Source organism: Adelges cooleyi, unplaced genomic scaffold (assembly GCF_023614345.1).
Source record: "Adelges cooleyi isolate 19-005CV unplaced genomic scaffold, UGA_ACOO_1.1 ACOO_flye_CR_arks_rails_tigmint_CR_PRNA_247, whole genome shotgun sequence".
NCBI lineage: Eukaryota > Metazoa > Arthropoda > Insecta > Hemiptera > Adelgidae > Adelges > Adelges cooleyi.
The window spans coordinates 4,488,818-4,509,369 of record NW_026095912.1 but is presented as its reverse complement, the minus strand read 5'-3'; the positions used below and the strand labels follow the sequence as shown (position 1 = coordinate 4,509,369).

Sequence of the window (20,552 nt, the reverse complement as noted above, 5' to 3'; positions counted from 1 at the left end):
TCACAAAAACGGCTCGCACTTGGCTTTTATTTTCCAAAAATAATATTTTTCTCTTTGTAGACTATACATAATTAGGTTTAGCTTTTGTTTTCTTGTACTGTTATTTTTTTTTTTATTATTCTGTCGGTATCTCTTTGATTTCTTATATTATTATTCTTCTTGTTCTCGTTCTTCTTCGGCTTCGGCTTAACGGGATACAAACGAGATTACACTATCCTCTCTTCCGGTTCTATTGCCACCACTACCTCCCCTCTCTCTTATCCCGCTCTCTCCCCTGTCCTACCCTAGTACCTCCCCTTTAGTGTCCTGCGCTACGCCCCTTTCGTTCCACCCTTTTCCTACCCAAGCGTCTTCCCTTTTCTATCTCACTTCTTCCCCTTTTACTGTCTTTTCCCGTTACCTCCCCTGTCCCGTCCGTCCAATCCGTACACTGATCCTTTCTCCACAATATGTGTACATACAAACAAACAGACCTACCCACATATATGTATATGTTACTGTTGATGTATGTGATGTATTTGTTTTTAAAAATCCACATTAAATTCTTTAATCTAATAAACATACATCGATCGGACACGATTTTAGATTTCCGGTAGCTTTAGATTAATATATTATGCTTTCTTTCTTTTCTTATTAATAATTTTACTCGTTAGCTGTTTAGCTGGTAATTGCTAATTTTAGGCATAAAGTCGTTTCATTTAGTTTCTATATTTTTTTACGGTAATATCTTTATTAAAATATAATATTATCATCATGTGCTACATTATTGTTAATACAATAATTATGCCATTTGGTTTTTTTTTTTACTTACAACTAGCGAATTTATACACCGAATTTACCAATTGTTTTCCAGCGTTTTACTTGTAATCTAACTCAGTTAATATATTATTATTATATACATTAACTGGAACATATATTTATATAATGTCTACATTATTGAGTAAGATGACACTGAATGAGTCATCCATATATAATCACATTAAATACTAGTAGAATTATCGATAACTATACAAGGCCCCACTTTGGACGATGTTTTAGTTTTTGGGAAGTACAAAAAAACAATAATTATGGATACTCTGGCTTGGGTTCATTATTATTATATCCAGTATAGTTAAATAGCACCGTCTGAGCAATTGATTATTTTGATTTACTCCGTAATGATCGATACAGGGAGTCGGTATTGAGTTAACCGTATAATTATTCATTTTCAATGTTTACCTATGAAATGATTTACCTATTCATAGAACCAGCCGAGAGCAATAAGCCAATACAAACAATGAGCAATAACAGACTATACTAATGCTGGTGCTATATAGTATGATTGTACAATGAATTATTAACACTAAGGTTCTGTTTGTATTAAACGTTTGATTTGATACGATATCATGGCATAGGCGCAATTGAAGATTTAGCCCCTCACCCCCAAAAAACAAAAGTTGGTCACTGTCTTGTCCCATACAAAAATCTCCATCTCGGATCTCTTGCCGTTTCCTTATTCGCATCCACACACTTCCTTGACTTTGTTGCATTGCCTTGACCTTATAGTTGAGTTACTCGAGTTCGACCGTAACTAGACCGAAAACAAGTCTGCTCCTCAAATTTCTCTTATAAAAAGACATGTTGTTATTTAATATAATATTTTTTCTTCGGTATTGCGGTAAAACTATAATGGCGTCACCGACGAAAACGCGGTGCGGCATTACTTTATGGTTAAGGTTTCACAAATCGGTGTAAGAAAGCCCTAAGTATCCTAATCCCCGTATATTTTACAATACAAAATCAATATATTGATGACATTTATTACCTACTATCTCCGAAGACCGCCCCTTTTACTCAAGTCATAATTAAATAGCCTTGTTCGCTCAAGATAGCGCGGTTGTAATTCGGTTAAAATAATAATACACTTGATTAAAAATGAATAGCCGCTATTGCTGTTAACCGGTTATAAAAGATAAATTCTGATTGCATAACGTTGTAATAATATCATGTCGCATACAGTCTAATAATAAAGTTTCTATTTGTACACAATACAAAACTTAATTAAAATTGGGGTGAATCCCGCACAAAGTGAGCGGTTGTGTAGTTATTGTGCAAACTGTTAATTACACACGATGAACCCCGAATTTCCAAACAAACTTGTACGGCTTGAAACTTCAAAATGTCGAACTCGCCCTGTGTACAGTTAATTAAACTTTCTATTATTATTACTACGGGTATGTGTAGCCGCAGAAAACTAACTTTGTTCACTCTTGCGCCTAATTTCGCCCTCTCGCTTTTTTCCCCTACCCCGTCAAGTGGGTAAAAATAATATTATATATGTACACAACATAGTCTTTGTGTGTACAAGTATTACTAGTAACACAAACACAGAGCAAACGCCTCGATAATATATTATAATGTGACCGTAGTCTGTACAGTGTCGGTTTTGTCCGGCATATTTCCAGTCGAGTTTTGACGTTGTAATATTTTTGACTTGGTTCGTTTCAAAATTAAAGTAGTTTAAAGCGTTTTTGCAAATAAAAAAACAATGGCAAAAAAGTGTTATATCCATCTAATTTTATTGTTATCGCCAAAGAAATACACATACTTACATAAACACATTGTCCCAATGAACTATGCCAAATATGTCTGGTATGTACTAGGTCTGATGTAATGGAAAATTTTCCCTGAGTTTACCGAGGGAGTTGAGTTAGTCAGTTATTGGTCAACTTTTGTCAAAAATGTCCCAGTTAAAATTGTTTCATTTCATAGTGTATAAATACACAAAATATACTAGAAGAACCTTAAGCAACACTTGTGGTTATTATAGTGAAGAAATAAAAAAATTAAGTATTTAAATAAACCCTTAACCACGAAAATAATACACTATGTATAGCGTTATACAGAGCATATAACGTCATTCGAATGTAATAATAATAATAGTAATAATAAATACAGTTTTTCAATCATCTAAAATGGAAAAAAGTACTTAAAATAAACAAAAAATGATTTAAGACAGTTCTTTAATTTTCGAATAAAACCAACTATTTTATATTAATTAACTATTCATGCAATTTTTTAAGTTGAATTTTAAACTATCCGAGATGATAGTTTTCTATCTATAAATTAAAATCAAACTAATTATTTATCCAGTTAGAAACAATATTTTTATTCACGAATAGAAAACTATATCTATTATTATCTTATTTAAATTTTGCCCAATTCTGGCAGTTAGCTACGGTATTTTGTACAGTGTACCAACCTTACATAGGTTGGTACACTGGAATATTAGAGTGGGGGTAACAAAATTAAAAAGCAATTGCGTTCATTAACTATTTAAGTACTTTAGGGATAAGTCGCTAATCATACACTCAATAGGAACAGTGAAAACATTTGTTGTCCAATTTTAGATGAGCTACAATTTACAAATAATATGATTTTGACATTCAGGTGTGTGTCGTCGAATGTTACCTATGTATGTATATTTTATCTCGGGTATTTATTTATTTTATCTGTATTTCGTTTTCAGCTTGTAAGATTATATTATACTCTACACCTTGAGTGTGTGAACTTTTGGCGAACTGCCAGCACTTGTTGGCGAGGGTGATTTTTATTTTTTTTTTTTTTTTCAAAAACCCGCTCAAACATAATATTACAGCAAGCCGAACACGGCCGGGTGTAAACGCACATCCAAACAGTGTATAATAATAATAATAATAATACGGTATTGATTTTTTTTTTTTACCCGGGTTCGGATTCGAAGAAAAAAATATATAATAAAGTCTTTTTACCAGAGTTTTTCGATTTCATTTTATATTATAATAAGGCTGTCAACGTCGGTCGTCGATCGAAATCTTTGGGTCTTATGTAATAAAAAAAAAAAAAGAAATAACTACACACACACACACACACAAGCATAATATATACATAATATTCAGTTGTGTGTATATTGTGTTGCATGATGTGCCAACGACAGGCGGTAAACAACTATGGCGGCCGGCCCGGCCCGGCCCAACGCACTACGCTTGCGCCGCCGTTGCCAGGCGTTATCTTCCACACTTCCGACCGACCGTGTGTACCGAGTTTTCCTCGTCATTTTCCTCTCGCCAAGTAAATCATTATTATCGCTATAGTGTAATATAACATTATATAAACCCGCCCCGGTTTCGCCAGCGAACAGCATCACAGCAACAGTAGCTGCAAACGACCATTAAGAAAAATTTGTTTTAAAAAAATACATCATAGATATTAGGCATCGTCGAGTACCATATAGAGTACAGTACTGCAGGTATGTGTAATATTATATTATGAACTATCCGATTTTAACCCGTTCGGTTATGTAATATACAAAATGCAACAGGGTAAGAATGGTATTTGTTCATATTTTTTTTTTCGGTTTTGAGTTTAACTGGTGGTACCACTGTTTAATGGTACATCCGTAGCCTACAAAGTTATTGCATATCTACACCCCCTCTCCAACGCAATTTTCGATGATAAAAATAAAATGGCAGCTTAAGGGTCGGCCAATCAAAAATAACAATGATGTACCCTTACGCTGCCATTTTTTGAATTGATAATTTAATAAATATGCAACAACCTTGTATATTTAAGTCATGAGTACATTGGCGCTATTTTCGAATGTACACATATATAATGGAAATAGTGAGTAGGATAGAAGGTTCAGAATTGGAAATTAAGGATAGAATACAGAATAAAAGGAATGGATAAGGATCTTAGAAAACTTAGGAAATTATCAAGTTTGGAGGACGAGGAGGGACAGTAAAAAAGGATTGTATAGAAAGGATTTTTTTTATTCCCACAACGAAATTTCCTAACAAATTTCACGACAGTTTTAAATAGAATTTACTATGTTGTTAATAAAATTGAGTCTTTTTTTTTTGTCTGGTTCTATCGAGGCGGTCTTAGTTTTGACTCTAAATTTGAAGTTGATACAAAATTATCTTTGGGTTTTGACCGCTAGTAAAAATGATTGAGATAATATTTTGTTGTAAATTCTTAAATATTGTAAATATTTACTTTGTTTCCTTGAACAATGTTTCTATTTTTGAAAAATGAACAACTGAAAGAGTTTATGAAGGAGCTTTCCCAAAACTAGCCCATCAACTATAATTGAACAAATGAATTCTAAAACTATAAGTATTGGGACTAACGAAATATGTTTCAGCATATGAAACTTACTAGCAAGTTTCATACTGAGAATACATTTTTAACCTGAATTCTTTGAGAGCCTAAAGCACCTTAACTACCCAAGTCCTATTTATCTCCCTTTACTAAAACAGTCAAGGTTGAGCATGTTCACCATCTTGAACCTCTAAGTGACATTTAGATTTATCGAAATCATACTGTATAATTATGAATGTGAGTTACTTACAAGTTTAATACATTTTGCAAATGCTGATAGCATTTTTGTGTGAACTCCAGTGAAACTATTTTCCAGCTTAGTACGCAGATAGAACGTTTTTCAATTACTTTTTTTTCTTTTTTTAAATTAAATCTTACAGACCGTTCTTGAATTTGACACGCAACACCTACGAGAGGGTAAAATTGTGTTTTATTATTAATTTTCTTTCAAACCTACCTATAAGTCACTTGAATAATATTGAATTGCTGCTTTGATACTGTTCTCTGATTTTCCGGGCTAGAGAGTGTTTTCTTTATTCCTTTTACAAAACACACAGAATGTAAGCCATGTACTCAATACTAGCGATTCGACAAAATCAACGAAACATGTCCCAGAGGAGAAAAATGTAATTTATTTGGCGAAAGGTATTTTTTATTTTTTATTATTAATCCCTCTCCCTGGAAAATTGGATTTTCGGTTTGTTTTGTCGAGAGCACTTGAACGTGTTTTCGCACGTTCTTTTGTTTACGGGGAAAACCGTATTTTCCAGAGAAAAAAACATGTCTCGCTTAATCCCATTTACGAGGAATTTCAATTTGCCGCCGACATCTGTTATATTCGCCGAATAAAAAAAAAAAAAGTAATCCGAGTATAAAAAACGAACGAACAAAATAAATAAAAAGTTGTCCCAAATAAACGGTTGTATTATTTATATGTCGTTGGGAAAACGCCGAACCGGAAATTTCAAATATAATAAAAAAAACCCCCGAGTACAGTCGAAATCAATCTGTTTGGATTGCTTTTTCATAATAATAATAATTGAAAAATACTCGTTCTCTGAAAGTACCGAACAAAGTATTATATATTTTATTTTTTAGAGATATATTTTTTTCCATCTGGTTTTGACATAATATTATTATACTTTAGTCGTTGGGATATTATGTAATATTATATTTTTTTCCGAGTCCATCTTATAGTGTTCCTTGTGGGTTTTCCCATTCATATTGTCCTGATCCGGGCTACTAGCTAAGGGGTAGTTTTTCGCGAGGGGGTCTTATGTTTGTCGCAGATTTTGATAGTGAATTAAAGAAAAATTAACAAAGCTATTTAGTAAAATCAGCAATCATCAGCTGCAAACGCACAGTAAAATAATTGTTGACAAATTTTTCAATTTTTAGACACAAAAAAAAAAAGACATTGTACAAACATGTTTGAGTTGGACATTATTCAGATCATTTTTTATCTAAACGAAGCAATAGATAAAAATTATTTGTTAAGAGATACAGGGAAAATATTTGTTGTCCAACTTCAAAAGTGACCCAAGTGTGACAAGTGTAAAAATTACTGTTACCCTTCTATTTCCGTATTATAGCAAATATTTTACTCGGTGAATTTTTTGTTTTAAAGAATTATAAATTATTTAGTAGCTAAAAAAACAATAAAAATATGAAATTAATAGACTTAACTTAACTAGGTAAAATTTAAAACAAATGTACGTTTTTGACGTTAACACAGAACAAAATAATTTGAGTGGACATTTCAAGTTAATACAAAGCGCACAATAAAGTTGAAAAATTTCTATTACCTAACTTTTGAACCTTTTTTAGTTGGTTAATGTACTGGTTTGGTTTTTAATATTGGAAATAGGTACACTTAAAACATTATTCGAAACGAGGAAATAAAAATATACTTTTGAAACCAATATTTAAAATACAAAAATATAATATACCTACTTCAAATTTTTACTCTATGCTTCACTATATTACCGTATATAGGTACACGGGCAAGTAGTGATTGACGATTGTAAGATAACATAATTGGGTATCATTCCGTGACAAAACCGGTTGTCGGCATAATTTTTACATGTAGGTAAACAACTTAATATAAATCTAAAAATAAAGTCAAAACTTCCATTGTGCGTTCAAACGTTGTTATCCGAACACTATGAAATATGAATTGCCGTAGCTTTGAATCACTGACAACCCCCTGTGGGCTTAATATATATTACACCTATGAACACTTTTGGAAATATTTGTAACACAAATTACGATTACAGCACAGAGCTTTTTTCGTTTGTTTGTAAAATCTAAAATGTCGTGTTTATAAATGTCTACGAGATTGATGTGTTTCTGTAGGACTTTTTCGAAAAAACATAAAACAAAATTGTAGTAAAAATAAAAAGACCTATTTATAATTAAAATACCAAAGTATATTATTATTATATTTCCCAATAAAAAGAGTGGTTTTTTTTTATTCGATGTTCGTCATGATTCGTGGTAAATGGTAATATAACAATTCAACACACAAAGTAAAATGTATCCAATACAAATGCGATGGTATCGATTGGTTAGCAATATTGGGAGCGACTAGGAATAATTTATAGAGGACAATAATTATACTACATACCTTACAGCAAAATAAAAAAAGTAATAGATATTTTCATAAACCCGTTTGCAGCCAATTATTGTTATTATTGTACCTGTGTATACATATTTGTTAGGAAATATTGCAAGTACACAAATTCATGAAGTTTGCTTTTAGGTCTGGTTTCATTTCTTATCACTAAAATCTGTTTATCCTTATCAAAATCCATGTGTGCGCGACCCGTTTGTGAATTTTTTTGTTTGATACTGTTCAGTGTTCAATATATTGTTTTTGTTATTAGTTTTTTTTCCTCTCCGAATCTTAATTTATAGTTATAATATTAGTTTTAGGAATAGTTTTTGTTACACCTACCTATTTATTTAAAACGTTAAAGGGTTTGACGTAATAATTAAAATCAATTTTATTAGGGTTAAGTGTTATTTAATAGTAATATATTTATTAGAAAAATCAATTTCGTTCTGCCTACTTGACATTATGTTGTATTTGTCTGTCAAAACAAACGGGTCCAAGACGTGTTTGTACGAAAACGTTGTGCTTTGTTGTAATTCACGTCGATGAGTTTTACTAGTTCAACTATTTACCGTTTAACAAAGCTCTTCTTCTGTAACGGTAAATATCAATCGTTAGTTAGTAATATTACACTAAACACGTTTGCAATAATACCTAAACAATTTAAAAACCTAAATATACTGTAGAATCGTTGCGAAGAAATTCTAGTCGTTTTGTACTTATTATTTGAGATATTTGTTCATTCTTTATGATCCGTCGTTTTTTGACAACAATTGAGCAAATTCATTTTACCCATTCGCCCCTCTGACGACATTCGACAGATAATTATTATATTTTGTATTTTAACGAGACACCTTTTGTGATGAGGTCAGCAAGTCACTACGCCTCAGCTTAAATACACTACTTGTCACACAACGATACGTGATTTAAAATATCACACCTATAAATTTAATCACCTTAAATCGATTACTACCTAATACATTTTGTTTTTATTTCATTTCAGATTAAATTGTTTTTCGTTTTTGTTAACTTATTTTGTTAAACCGACAACAAGATTTAATTATCAACAAATAAAAATCTAATAGAAAATTTAAAAAAAATGATGCAAAACGGAATGGATTCTTTGCCACACAACGGCTCTATGCACACCTCTAGTACAAATTCCCATGGGTCGACCCAAGGAAATTCTCTCAACGAAGAAAGCAAAACCAATCTCATTGTAAATTATCTACCACAAACCATGACTCAAGAAGAAATTCGATCTTTATTTTCTTCCATCGGAGAAGTAGAAAGCTGTAAACTTATTAGAGACAAAGTAACAGGTAAGCAATTTTTATCGTTATATTATCTGCTAGATCAAATGAATGGCTTCAAGTCGAATAGAACTGTATAGAGATATTTGTAATATTATATTAAATAGAATAGTCTTTGTTTTGAGTTGTATCAGTTTAAAATTTTTTTAACTAGAATTAACTAGTTTTTTATGTTTTTAAATAGGTAAATACCATCATTAACTTAACAACACTTAATAACTATTTATCAGTTTTGAGAACACCAAAATTATAAACAGTCTACATGTACAGTTTGTCTAAAGTGTTTTTAATAGAATTTTTGTTAGTTAATTTTTTTTTACTCAAATAACTTTACTACAAAATATGTATGTTTTAAAAATACATTTTACTTAGAATTATTTTGACAATAAATAGTCCCTAGTTGAAATATTTATACAAGGAAATTAAATGTATTTTCAGATTTATTTTAAATCCAAAAAGATATGTAGAAAACTATTGAAAAAGACCCAATTTATTTGATACAAAATAATTAATAATTGTAAAAAACTAAAAAGTATTTTGAGCTTAACGATAAAATTGCCATCACCAAACCAAGTATATTATGTGCTTTGGCTAAATCGGAGGTACATCAATATCATTTACGATATAAAACTAATGTTATGTATTTTTATACTATAAAATAGCGTAACGTTAGTTAAATAAAATGTATAACAATTTATCAAGTATAAAAAACATATATTTAATTTGTTTTTCCAAGTATGTAAAGTTATTGGTTTTCTTGTTGTTTTATAAATATACTAGATTTTAGTTTTTTTTTATTTCATATTTTATTGTAGTTTAGATAACTCTCAATCACATTAAATACATGTAATTTATTAAGTATATTTTATATTTTCTTGGGTTTAATTTAATGAGGATACATTTTTTTAAATTTCTTAAAATGTTAAAATAGATAAAATTGGTATTTTACCTTTTAGAAATGTTTCAATTTATATTATCAATATCCTTTATAAAATGTTTTATACTAGTCTCGTGTGCTTTTATCTTTTGGGTTCAATACATCTTCTTAAGTTACTATCCATTAAACTATCACTTTATGTATTCAACTTGGGTTTTACAAGTATCATCTCCTTTTCAATACAAGTATTTACTTTCTTCGATCTGCCTTTTATCTGTTGTTTACTTTGTAACAACCTATTTCGTTTTCCTATTGAAGTATAAAAGCCGAGCTTATTCATGTACAATCTCTTATGCGATAATCCTATATAGGTATTTTAAGAGCTGTCTCTATTCAACGGTTTCAAATTGAGTTTTTTCTCAGTCTTTCAAATAAAGTACTTTAAAATAATTATGTATAAATGTTACGTTCAAAGTGGATTAATAGCTTAATGTAAACGCTGACTATGCCAAGTACAGATTAAAATAGATTAAACTGATCAGTTAACACAATCAAAATTAATTAGATAAATAGTAAATTAATTATATAAAGACAAAAAATGAATAAATAAAAGTATAATTAATTATAAAAATAAAAATATATTTATTTAGTTTTACACTTGTTGTGTTACTTCTATTATGGCACTTAAAATTGCATAAAACTCTAGCCCCTTTACACTTAAATCTTAGCCTCCTAAATTGAAAAAAAAACCTAGTTACTTCTTTTTTAGTGATAGATGAATGTCGGGTACATCATCAACACTTAGAAACCTCTCCTTGCAAATATTAACTTGATTTCTGCTGTAAAAATCTTGTAGTATACCTTTCGTTGTTCCTTTATTAAAATCGCCGTCTTCTACTTCAAACAAATTTTATTAAAAATTAGTTAACGAATTAAGTTAATAACGGAAATGTTATTACCTAGAATACCTTACATAATTACTTCTAAAGTTGTTCATAATTTGCTTCGAGTCCTAACTACATAGGGTATTTTTATTTTTACAAACACTTCAAATCAACTTTCCAAAATATATTTCATTTGTTTACCTTAAATATTCAAATTAGACTGTCGTCTTTATTTTGAGTAGGTGTAGCAAGCTTCCTACAATTTATATGTTATTCATTTTCTTCTTTTCCTTGTTCCTTGTATTTAAGTCTACTTCTTAAATATATACTTATAGGATTCTCAACTTCTAAAATACTATTTAAACGACCAATGAATTTATCTTCTATTATTACTTACTTATAACAACACTTACACACACTAAATAGACCGCACCAAGCAAACTAACTAAATAATGATATGATAACACTGTTTATGTAACATAACATCATATATAATATAAATAAATATAAATTATATATTTATTGATAATAAGTGGTTTTGATTAAAACAAATTTATAAAACTTTAGTATTGTTAATTTATATGTTATAATAAGTATAATTAAAATAAAATATAATTACCTAACTAATTTCAACATTCAATTTTTCACTATTAGCTAGATCACAATTAATATAACACAACCATAACTATTGTCTATTATTATTTATATTATTTTATTTCTTTCATGCTATTTCACAGGAATTCTTCCATCAGGTATTGTAAATCATCAAGGTATTGTCAACCTTGTTTGTAAATAACATGCTTAACAGCTATGAGTCGAAACGACGGCGCCGCGATAGTTTTCTATTAACTGTATGCCGCGTGTGAATATGGCTGAGCTTGATTTCAGAAAAAATAATTAATCATTCGTAAATTGTGTAAATTAAAAACCTCTTTAGAAATAATGTTCACTATTATTACAAAAAAAAAATATAAAAAATTTATTGGTTAACATAAAAAGTGCCCAACAAAAGTAAAATAATCCTAAAAAATAGCTCAACGTATTTTTAATTTCATTGTTTTATTAAAAAAAAAGAAAAGTATAATGTGATTGAAAGTTTAAAGTAATGAGGCATTTGTGTAGTGCATTGTTATAATTTTTTTTGTACTAATTTCTTATTCATTTTTTTTTTATATATGCATTTAAAAATATATTTGGTTTTATTTGTATAATATATTTTTGTTTAATAATTTTACCCATCCTTTGAATTGATTACTATAATAATTGGTAAACCATTGTTATTAATACATTTTCTTTTTTTTTTTATTGATTTTTGACAATTAAAAAAAATAATATTGTTGTCACCTTTCATACAGAGATCGGCGATTCTCTTAATATACATGCATTTGCACGTCACAAACATTTGCCTAAGCTAGCGTTGAATGTTTACAACTGAAACGAAACGCTTGTTAACTTCATTTGATTATTATTATTTTTTTTTTACAATCGTACGCTATAAACTTACAAAATATTTGTTTTGTTTATCGTATAATGTTTTTGTACAGGTCAAAGCTTAGGTTATGGCTTCGTCAACTACCATAGACCGGAAGATGCAGAAAAAGCAATTAACACTCTTAACGGACTAAGATTACAAAACAAAACTATTAAGGTTGTTAAATTATAATTGTATAGGATTAATCATTTACTATAACTGTTTTTTTTTTTATGTCGTTTGCATAGGTATCATTTGCAAGACCAAGTAGTGAGGCGATCAAAGGAGCTAATTTATATGTCAGTGGTCTTCCAAAACACATGACGCAACAAGACCTCGAAAATTTATTCAGCCCGTACGGTCGGATAATTACGTCAAGAATTTTATGTGATAACATGACTGGTAAGTTAAGATCTTTTGTTAAGTTGTTTTTATTTTTGCGCAACAATATTCTAATCGAAATCCTATTGTTGATTTGTTCGCAGTGCGCCAGTTTGTCGGCAATTCCGGAGGAGATCATTCACCATGTGAGTTTCGTACATATTCTTGTACTTTAAAAACATCTTAGAATTATTATGTACTCAATTTAGGGCTGTGTGATTTATTTTTCATCTGGTCAATTGCCATTTTATGTATTTCATTGAACAAAAAAATTAATCGGAAGACTGTGAAATTAATTAATCATTTATAATAACTCTTATTGACAAAATCATCGCACGGCCCTAAGTCTCCATTTTTAAATTGCTTACATCAGCTTTTGAAAATATTTTTCGTTTTGTGTTAACTCAATGGATTTAGTTTTTACACTATAATTTTTTAGGATAATATGTTATATTATATTAATAACACCTGTTGTTCAATTTCAGAAGAAAATGATGTCATTTTTTTTATAAATATAAATTTTTGTAATGTCCTCTTTTGAAATTTGTTCAAGCCTCCTCATTAATTGTGGTTGTATTTTTACAGCCATATCAAAAGGTGTTGGTTTTATACGTTTTGATCAAAGAATTGAAGCCGAACGAGCAATTCAAGAATTGAACGGGACTGTTCCTAAAGGTTCGTCTGAATCTATCACCGTCAAGTTTGCCAACAATCCCAGTACCAACAAGGTGATACCCGCCTTAGCCGCTTATTTAACTCCTCAAGGCGCACGAAGATTCGCCGGCGCTATTCATCACCCGACTGCTGGCCGCTTCAGGTATATTCCACTTTCCCCTTTATCCAATTATGACCATTTCTGCTCTTCGTTTTTCATACGGTGATATTAAATAGTACATCCAGTTCAGTTGTAATAAAAGTAATAATAATTAAAAAAAAAAAAAAAAAATAGTTTAATTAAATACCTACACGTTCCATTATATAATATAAAATAAAAAAAGTTTTAAGGGCTTATAACAGTAAAACGTTCTTCTAAATTCGTGGCTTAGTTCTGTTCTTTGTTGTGTAATTAATTAATATTATTTTCTTTATTAATTTTCTTAAATCCCATTATACTAAAAAACTGGTACCCAGTGCTAGGTTGAAATTATGTAAAAAAAAAAAATTGAATAAAATAAAAAAAACTTCACGTAACGAGTCGTACAATATCTGAGTTTTATTGGGGGTACTTAATTCAATTGTAATATTTAAATATAACTATTGTGTAGACAATAATTAAAAGTATTTAATATAAAAAATCGTCTTTGTGTTTTATTAAAATACATAATATGTCGAATGCCTAGTTTGTTTTCAACCATCTTTATCAGACAACGTTAAAATAATTATTAAATTGTGATAATAGGTATTTTTCCTGAACTCGTCTAAGTACAATTTTTTATTTTAATTAATTGTTAAAATTATTGAGAAACGTTTAGTTTATAATTGTTGTTATTTGGCTACTTTAAAGCGGTATTTTCTGTTACCTAAATTTAAAAGATATAACCTTGGAATTTTCTTTTTTATTCCTATTATATTTGTTGGTTACATTTTTATTTAATGTCACCAAAAAAAATAGTATCCTACACACCGTTTAATATTGCTTACTCAGGATGTGTATTTTATTTTTGCAACAAAGTTCTTAATTATCAAATATTGATATAATTATTTTTAATTTGCCTTCATTGGTTAATAAACGACAAACACTGAAAAACGATATTTAGATAGCAAATGGTCACATATTATATCATATAAGTTAGATAATCAGATATGTACAAATTTATAATTGTTAATAATTCAAGTCTACATGACATATATATTTATTATTGTTTTTTTAATCAAACTATGTTTGGTATTATAACTTACTTTAAATGTTTTCATTTTTAAACATTATGTATATTTTAATTGAAAAATATTTAACTTTTGTCATTTTTCGTTAAATCAGCTATTGTTAAATTAATTGATTTATGAGCGATTCATCGATTAAACAAATCTCTATTCAAATATATATTATCATTTTTTCTTTATTTGTATTTTTAATATACATTTATTTCTAGTCAATAAAATTTTCCAAATTCACCCAAATGATCGGTTTGCTTAAAATGTGACTGTAAGACAGTTTCACATTTAACTTTTTTGGTACGATAACTCTACAAAAAAAAAAAAATTAAACAATTGGCAACATTGGTTTAGAAAAGAAACTTGTTGGGTTAAAAAATATTTTGAAAGTTTAAACTAAAGTTAATTGTTTCTTCTTCTTTAGTGTTTTGGGTTTAAAGTAAACTAATTGATTCTACTATAGTGGTTATGTTAAACAAACCAACAACACAAATGAAGAGAATGAATTCACAAATGCGTTCCAGATGAATACTTTTAAAAATGTTTTTATTGAATTGAATATAACCATTATATATTTACCGTACTAATTGTAATCATCACAGTAGCTGTCGACAAAATATCCACGAAGTATTTGGACATGACAAAATTGCAGAAATTAGACTTTTTTTTTTCTGCAGTTAAAAGAAACCTTAACATATCCCAGTTGAAATGGTCATTACACATTGAGGATAATTAATAATTTTTACAATAATTATGTAATATATATTTATGTACAGACGTTTCGTTATTATCTTTTTTTCTGTAGTTTACGCAACCAAAACTTTTATTTTTTCAAACCTTTGGAACTATAATACTTTGATAAAATTATTAAGTGTAAGTAGTTGATATAATTATTGTGACGACATTAACTATTATGGCTAAAACAGACAGTCAACTCCAGATTTTTGACTAGCATTTTTGGAAAATACAATAATATGAAGAAAGTAACTAAACGTCTGTCCCTAAAGTTGTTTAAAATAAAAAAAAAATTTACTATCTAAGTTTTTTGTTTAGTTCACTTGCTAACTTAATGCTAATATATTTGGCTAATAACATTTTATTATTGAAACACATTATATTATTGCTCATTATAATATGTTTTTTGCTATCGTGGTCGTGAACTTATGTATATTTTGTTGTTTTTATTTTTGTTTTAGCACCGGAAAGACTATGCTGGCCATAAACAAAGGCTTACAGAGGTCAGTATAGGTCTTAACAATATAATATTGAATACTAGAATTACCTTCTCCACTATAGTGTCGAATGTGTCCTATTAATACCAATAATATTATAATTGTTACTACTATATAAATATAATAACAGTACTTCGAATTTTCGCTTGCTCCTACTTTTGTCCTTGAAATAAAAAGACAAAATAAAAAATGGGGTTTTTAACATTTTTGGCGTTTTTTTTTGTTTTAGATAAAGACAAAAAAATTATAGAAGTAGAAATAGTGTTTTTTTTTTACCAGGTCCTTTAACAAACCAGTCTTGTGCTCAACTGAAGTAAAAGTCAAGGTCAGGGGTTTTCAATAAAATAAAAATCATAAACTTATGCAATTTACTAGGAATTCACATTTCTAAAATAAAAAAATGTTTACAAAAGTCTTCCACATTTTTTGTGGACGATTAAACAGTTTTTTTTCAATTCATTAAGTCAAAAAGCGATGACAATAATGGATTTTTATTAAACTACAATTCAGGTTCGAGAAATTCGTGTCATAAAAGTGTTTGGTTAGGTTTTCAGTGTTTTTTTCTCACTCGACAATGACTATTCACGAGCTAAACCCTAGTGGCGCAATTGATGCTAGGGAGACTAAGCCCCTTTGAGTTATCTCAAATCCCTCAAGTGGCTAATTATATCTTAGGACTAAATTTGTATTGGTGCTATAGTATAGGGTTTGGGCCCTTTCTCCCTACCCCAACAATCTGAAATTATTTGCACTTCTGCCTAACCCTCAAGTTTATATTTCTACGAACCACAAAGATCCTAGAACTCGGCTCCAAATTTTGACACCTGGGCTAGATAGAGTTTTGAAATCGGTCGCCAATTTTTTTTTAAACCAGTTTAGGTAAGGTTAAGTCGAGTTTTCGCGATCCACACTAGATGAATTCGATATTTACACGGTTCGCTTTAACTAATTCACCTTGCACGATCATCTATAAGATAACGTGCAAACGATGATAAACAGTGTGACCTAGTGGACAACTCCATAAGTTTTCTTGTTATTACATTGGTGATGTAATATGGGAATTTCTTTTAAAAACCGCTGCAGATGTAAAACAAATGGTTGTATTCATTTTTCATACATCTAACAACTAGATTAGTACAACAAATTGTACTATAATACATTTTTAAAATTACAAACAAGTCAATAATTTTGGAATTTTTCAATGTTCTCATATGGGAATAATAACTTGCTTTGTTGTCCACTAGAGCGCGGCCGAGTGTTCTTTGCACGGCGTCTCTGTTCAACCAGAGAAAGGGCCGTCGTGCGCGCCTGCGCAGACATCAGCAGCAACAACGCGTTTCGGTTTCTGCGCAGGTCCTTTCTCTCGCCCAACAGAGACGACACCGTTTGCTTACCGTTGTGGTTGCCTATATCGTTATTAATTTTTGCGTGCACAGATACTCACCGTTGGCCGGCGACCTGTTGGCCAACTCCATGTTGCCGGGCAACTCTTTGAACGGCAGCGGCTGGTGCATATTCGTATACAACCTGGCGCCCGAGACCGAGGAGAACGTGCTGTGGCAGTTGTTCGGGCCATTCGGCGCCGTGCAGAGCGTTAAGGTCATCAGAGACCTGCAGACCAACAAGTGCAAGGGCTTCGGTTTTGTCACCATGACCAACTACGACGAAGCAGTGGTGGCCATACAGTCCCTGAACGGGTACACGTTAGGCAACCGCGTACTCCAAGTATCATTCAAGACCAACAAAGGTAATAACAACATCAACGATTTAGACTTACTTATACGCAATAAAATGAATCTCAATTGAACGCGACCGCCTCCGCTATATAATTAACACAACGCATCTTACAATAAATTAAAAAAAAAAAAACCAGCGACAAATGAAGTATTATGTTATTATATTATATATTGACACGTCCGCCAACGTATTTTTTTTTTCGTAATATCAATTTATATATATATATATATATATATGTAAAAAAACAACAACTATTATTTATTAATAATACTTCATTATAACGAATAATACTTCATTCTCGTTGATACGCCACGACGACAACAACAACAACAAAATAATTCCTATACTTATACTTATGTACTCTGTTTTTCTATATATCTATAAACACAAACACACACACTTACAAACACATATTTTCAAGCCTATTAGTATTATCTACATTTATATACTAATAATATTTTCTTTTTCATCTTTCTATACATTTTTTTTTTACATAATTACTTAATCATTTGTTTTTCTCGATTGTGGCAAATGCTGTATTATGGCCAATGCATAACTTTATGTTGTTTGTTTTTTTTTCTCGTGGACATTTTTTTCTTTTTTTTCATGCTTTTTCTTCATTTTTTAATTTTTAATTTATTATTATTATTTTTTTTTTATCATTTTATTCGAAATACTACTACACGGCCCTCGCGGTCATGTAAACTTATCTGCAATGCAATAATAATTTGTACGTGTTATCATTTTTAGGCAAAGGAGACGCATCCAGTTTGTTAATGTCTCTCGCCGATTCATTAACCGACTGTTAATAATCTCATCAATCTTCTTCGAATATTTTCCAATGTTAACATACCATTTAACTCCCTTCTAAAAACATCTTTAACTGACTTGCGAATACACTTTATCATGACTATTCAAGAAGGTAAATTATGTTTATTTATATATATTAATTATATATATACATATACATATAGATATAATATATCTATATGTATATATATATTTATATATACATATATTTATCTATTTTTAATTAGATACGTTTAAAATTTAAATCGCGTGCACCATTCGAATATAATATAAATATATATATATATATATATATCTATATTTACGGTCAACAGAACAAGTAACAACAATATATATACATACATTTTTACATGTATACATGTGTAAAGCACTTTATGCATAATATATTTATATAAATATTTTACAATATAATAATATTTACTTTATTAAGATTTATACCTACACATTTTTTTTCTACAAACGTCATAAACCAAAAACAATATTATGTTAATATTTCCTAAATCCATTCACCGCCCACAAAAATATATACAAAAACATTTTGTTAATGTTTGTGCAATATAATCATTGTTGATGCATATAATTTTATCTTATACTCAAGTTTTCCGTTTTTTTTTTAACTTAAATTTTATCTTTAATTTAATTTATAATGCTTTTTTCTCTTTCTTTGAATTTATCTCTATTCTTTTATATATCTACAATTTTTGTTTTATTGAACAGATTAAAATATAATAATTGCGCAAGCATGTTGACTGATAGTGTTCTATTTTAATAACGTTGCTAGTCTAAGATATTCCTAAACAGCCACTCGTGTATATATATACATACACCCGTTTATGTATCTATATACATATATATATATATATATATATATTTGAATTCGTCGTAAAATTATATTATTTAGAGTATAATTATTAATTAACGATATAATAATAATAATAACGTTTTCTTTTGTTGCTATTATATAATTCCAACTATTATAATATTAATATTATATATGTGTGCGTGTATTAAGTGTGAACATACCAATATGGAGTTAAACACCCATATTAGACAGAGAATATAAAATCTTAATTAACTCTAGAATGTGCAAACGAACTAGTGTAATTTGCATTTATAATGATAATTATAACAATAATAATAATAATAATAATATTAATGATAATAATAATAATAATAATATTAATTGTAATAATAATAATAATATAAAATAACAATAATGAGAGTTATAATAATAATAATCAATAATAATGATAATTACACCATAATTACGACCACCATTTATTAAATTTATGTACAACATTTCATTGAGACACTTACAAGCGACTCGTTTCTTGCTTAACTTTTCTTTTAAGAGCTTAAAAAAGAGGAACCGCCTTATACAGACATGGCTTGAATAGAATTTTGAATTCTATCGAAAAATTTAAAAATAAAAATGATTTCAAAGTAAAAGTTAACTAAGAACGTTCATGAAATTCTTCGCTTCCCCCCCCCCCCCCTAAGGTATAGGTTTTTTAATAAACCGCATTAATAATATTTCTTCACCGTACACCAAACAACATTCGATCAACAAATTAGAAAATGTCATAGACTTTATGTCTATCTTTTTGTTATCCAGTGCCGGATAGTTATCAACATTTTCCTTACAATTAATAATACTATTGCTCATTTTTTAAACGATGTCGATGTACGAAATGAGATGTAATATATCAATTGTATATCTAAAGCTATGTCTACTTAAAGAGGGTCTTAATGAAATTAAATATGAAATATTCTATAAGATAAGGTTTGTTCATTATCGCTTCCCATTTCGAAACAGCTCATGTTAACGCCATCAGACAGCAAATCCTGTTTAGGTAGACTCTTAATTCATCATCGATGTGAAGAGATTTGAAATCGTTTTTCTTTTTTAATCTGACTGAAAGCTACTAACGTTCACCGAACGAAAAAGCCACCATGTATTTTAGTCCTACATTCGAATTAATTGTGATCTTGACAATGTCGTTTAAAACTATTCTAGTCATCGTGTCACCTAATATATATATAATATATTACGTCAATAGATGTTGATTTTTTTAGTTAATACATAATAATATGTGCAGTAGTATAAATATATATACTACAGTGTAGGTGTATGCTAGTAATATTAATAATAGTAGTGGCGTATAACGACGACGGTTCATGACGGTCGTTTACGTTAGAATAGGAAATAATAATATAATATGTTAACAATAAATCCTACG

At 29.3% G+C, this 20,552-nt stretch overlaps 1 protein-coding gene across 12 annotated transcripts in view; it reads left to right on the top strand.

The window, feature by feature from the left end:
• Positions 1-20,552, top strand: part of LOC126837142 (ELAV-like protein 3) — a 59,789-nt gene that overhangs the window by 26,758 nt on the left and 12,479 nt on the right. For 2 of the 12 annotated variants that reach the window (XM_050570966.1, XM_050570960.1), the window contains exons 1-10: positions 7,978-8,335; positions 8,739-9,057; positions 11,547-11,561; positions 12,354-12,457; positions 12,529-12,682; positions 12,754-12,807; positions 13,247-13,478; positions 15,730-15,771; positions 17,202-17,512; positions 18,253-18,424. In XM_050570966.1, coding sequence (XP_050426923.1) covers positions 8,835-9,057; positions 11,547-11,561; positions 12,354-12,457; positions 12,529-12,682; positions 12,754-12,807; positions 13,247-13,478; positions 15,730-15,771; positions 17,202-17,512; positions 18,253-18,311 — 1,194 coding nt within the window. In that variant the 5' untranslated portion in view covers positions 7,978-8,335; positions 8,739-8,834 and the 3' untranslated portion in view covers positions 18,312-18,424. Of the gene's footprint in view, positions 1-7,529; positions 7,625-7,747; positions 7,768-7,976; positions 8,336-8,738; positions 9,058-11,546; positions 11,562-12,353; positions 12,458-12,528; positions 12,683-12,753; positions 12,808-13,246; positions 13,479-15,729; positions 15,772-17,201; positions 17,513-18,252; positions 18,425-18,539; positions 18,559-20,552 lie in introns of those variants that run through there. The other 10 variants (XM_050570962.1, XM_050570961.1, XM_050570965.1 and 7 more) reach the window with 9 other exon arrangements.